Source organism: Chrysemys picta, chromosome 2, assembly GCF_011386835.1.
Source record: "Chrysemys picta bellii isolate R12L10 chromosome 2, ASM1138683v2, whole genome shotgun sequence".
Taxonomy (NCBI): domain Eukaryota; kingdom Metazoa; phylum Chordata; order Testudines; family Emydidae; genus Chrysemys; species Chrysemys picta.
In genome coordinates this window covers 109,881,327-109,882,805 of record NC_088792.1, presented here as the reverse complement: position 1 = coordinate 109,882,805, position 1,479 = coordinate 109,881,327, and the positions used below count along the sequence as shown (strand labels likewise).

The following is a 1,479-nucleotide window of genomic DNA, read 5'->3' as shown; positions in this document are numbered from 1 at the left end:
GCACACATCACGTCACAGGTTGTGGTTTTAATTTGAATAATAGGTCATTTCTGGCTGACCACATTCAGTCCTGTTTTGCAGGTAAGCTTTATTAACTTTTGTGTGTCACGGTATTTGTAAATGTTTTCTGGGTTCTGACAACATCCAGGAAAGCAATCAGAACTCTTGGATCTAGTAAGGTTATGAAAAATGTCAACTGTCTGTGACTTTTTCTAATAACGTCCTGCCAATAATTTTCCTCTCTCTGGATTCTTTCTTCCTCTTCCAAGGCCAATTTCACCCTCTCCATCCTTTCCTGTATATCCCTTAACTCACGTATTTGCTCATACTGCTCCTGATGTGCAGCAATCTTCCCAGCCTTGCACCTTTTTTAACATGGCATTAGTGTCTTCATTGTAATCCAGTTGGCATGCCAAAGTAAAGTCATGGGCTGCCTCCTCCCAGTGCTCCAGGAGCATGTGTGCTTGTCCTTTCCACTTGTAAGACTCTGCTGAATTGGGGTTAAGCTCACAGGCTCTGTCACAGTCTCTAATGGCAGCATTTGGCTTCTGTAGTTTCACAAAGACACTGGCTCGGTTAACGTACAAGAGATTGAAGTGAGGATTCAGCCTGATAGCATCCGTGAACAAGTCAATGGCTTTCTGAAATTCACCTTCATTCAGGGCAGCAAAGGTGTGTTCCCTCTTTTCATTGACCTGCTCTATCATCTCATTTGTTATTTCCAAAGATTCATCTCCCATTTCTTGGGGATCATCCAAATCTGGTTCAATAACACCATCATCCTCAATTTCCAAATCACTCCCCTCACTCTCAGTTGTCTCTGGCGATTCCTCCTCCTTCTCGGCTGTCTTCACTACAGAGGTATTGTATTGAAGAAGTGATATGGGATCTCCTATGATCTTCACATTGTCACGCAGTAAACTTAGCTGCTTAGCCCTCAGGAGGTCTGGATCCTGTCTGTATAAATGCACCAGGGCCTGCAGTTTTTTCAGTCTCCTAAGATCCATGACACCCTGACCTGCACAGTATAGAGGAATTAGCAGGTTGCTGTTCTGCTTGTAACCAGAGAGAGATGAATTAAACAGTAAGCTCTTCAGAAGAGAAAATCACTATGGAGCTGCAAATGAGAAGAACAACCTGTAGCTTTCCCATGCTCTAGTATAATGCTGCCAGTGGTTAAAAAGCTGTACTCCAACACTGTGGATTAATGTCATAATACATGCAAGTTCTGATGATATATTCAGTTCTGATATAACAGCATAAAAACCTAACTATTTTTCTCATTGTTTTTTTATCATTTTTTAAAATGTTTCAAATATAAGTATATAAATGCCCAGGACTAAGTACAATACGTGCACAGATGACAGATGTGCCTGCTATACAGTATGTTTCATGTTTTTAACACTGGGATTTTATTATCTCTACAATTAAAATGGATTTCCTAATTAAATAGCTTTATCATTGTCTAGTACACACTGT

General features: G+C 40.5%; 1 protein-coding gene across 1 annotated transcript; it reads right to left on the bottom strand.

The window, feature by feature from the left end:
* Positions 1-243: 243 nt before the first annotated feature.
* On the bottom strand, positions 244-1,007 carry LOC101931427 (hsc70-interacting protein-like). Its single transcript, XM_005304425.2, has one exon. The coding sequence runs from the start codon at positions 1,005-1,007 to the stop codon at positions 324-326; it is 684 nt and encodes a 227-aa protein (XP_005304482.2). The 3' UTR covers positions 244-323.
* Positions 1,008-1,479: the final 472 nt, after the last annotated feature.

Coding starts and splice junctions, on each gene's coding strand:
- LOC101931427 (XM_005304425.2), bottom strand. CDS start 1,007: ATGGATCTTAGGAGACTGAAAAAACTGCAGGCCCTGGTGCATTTATAC.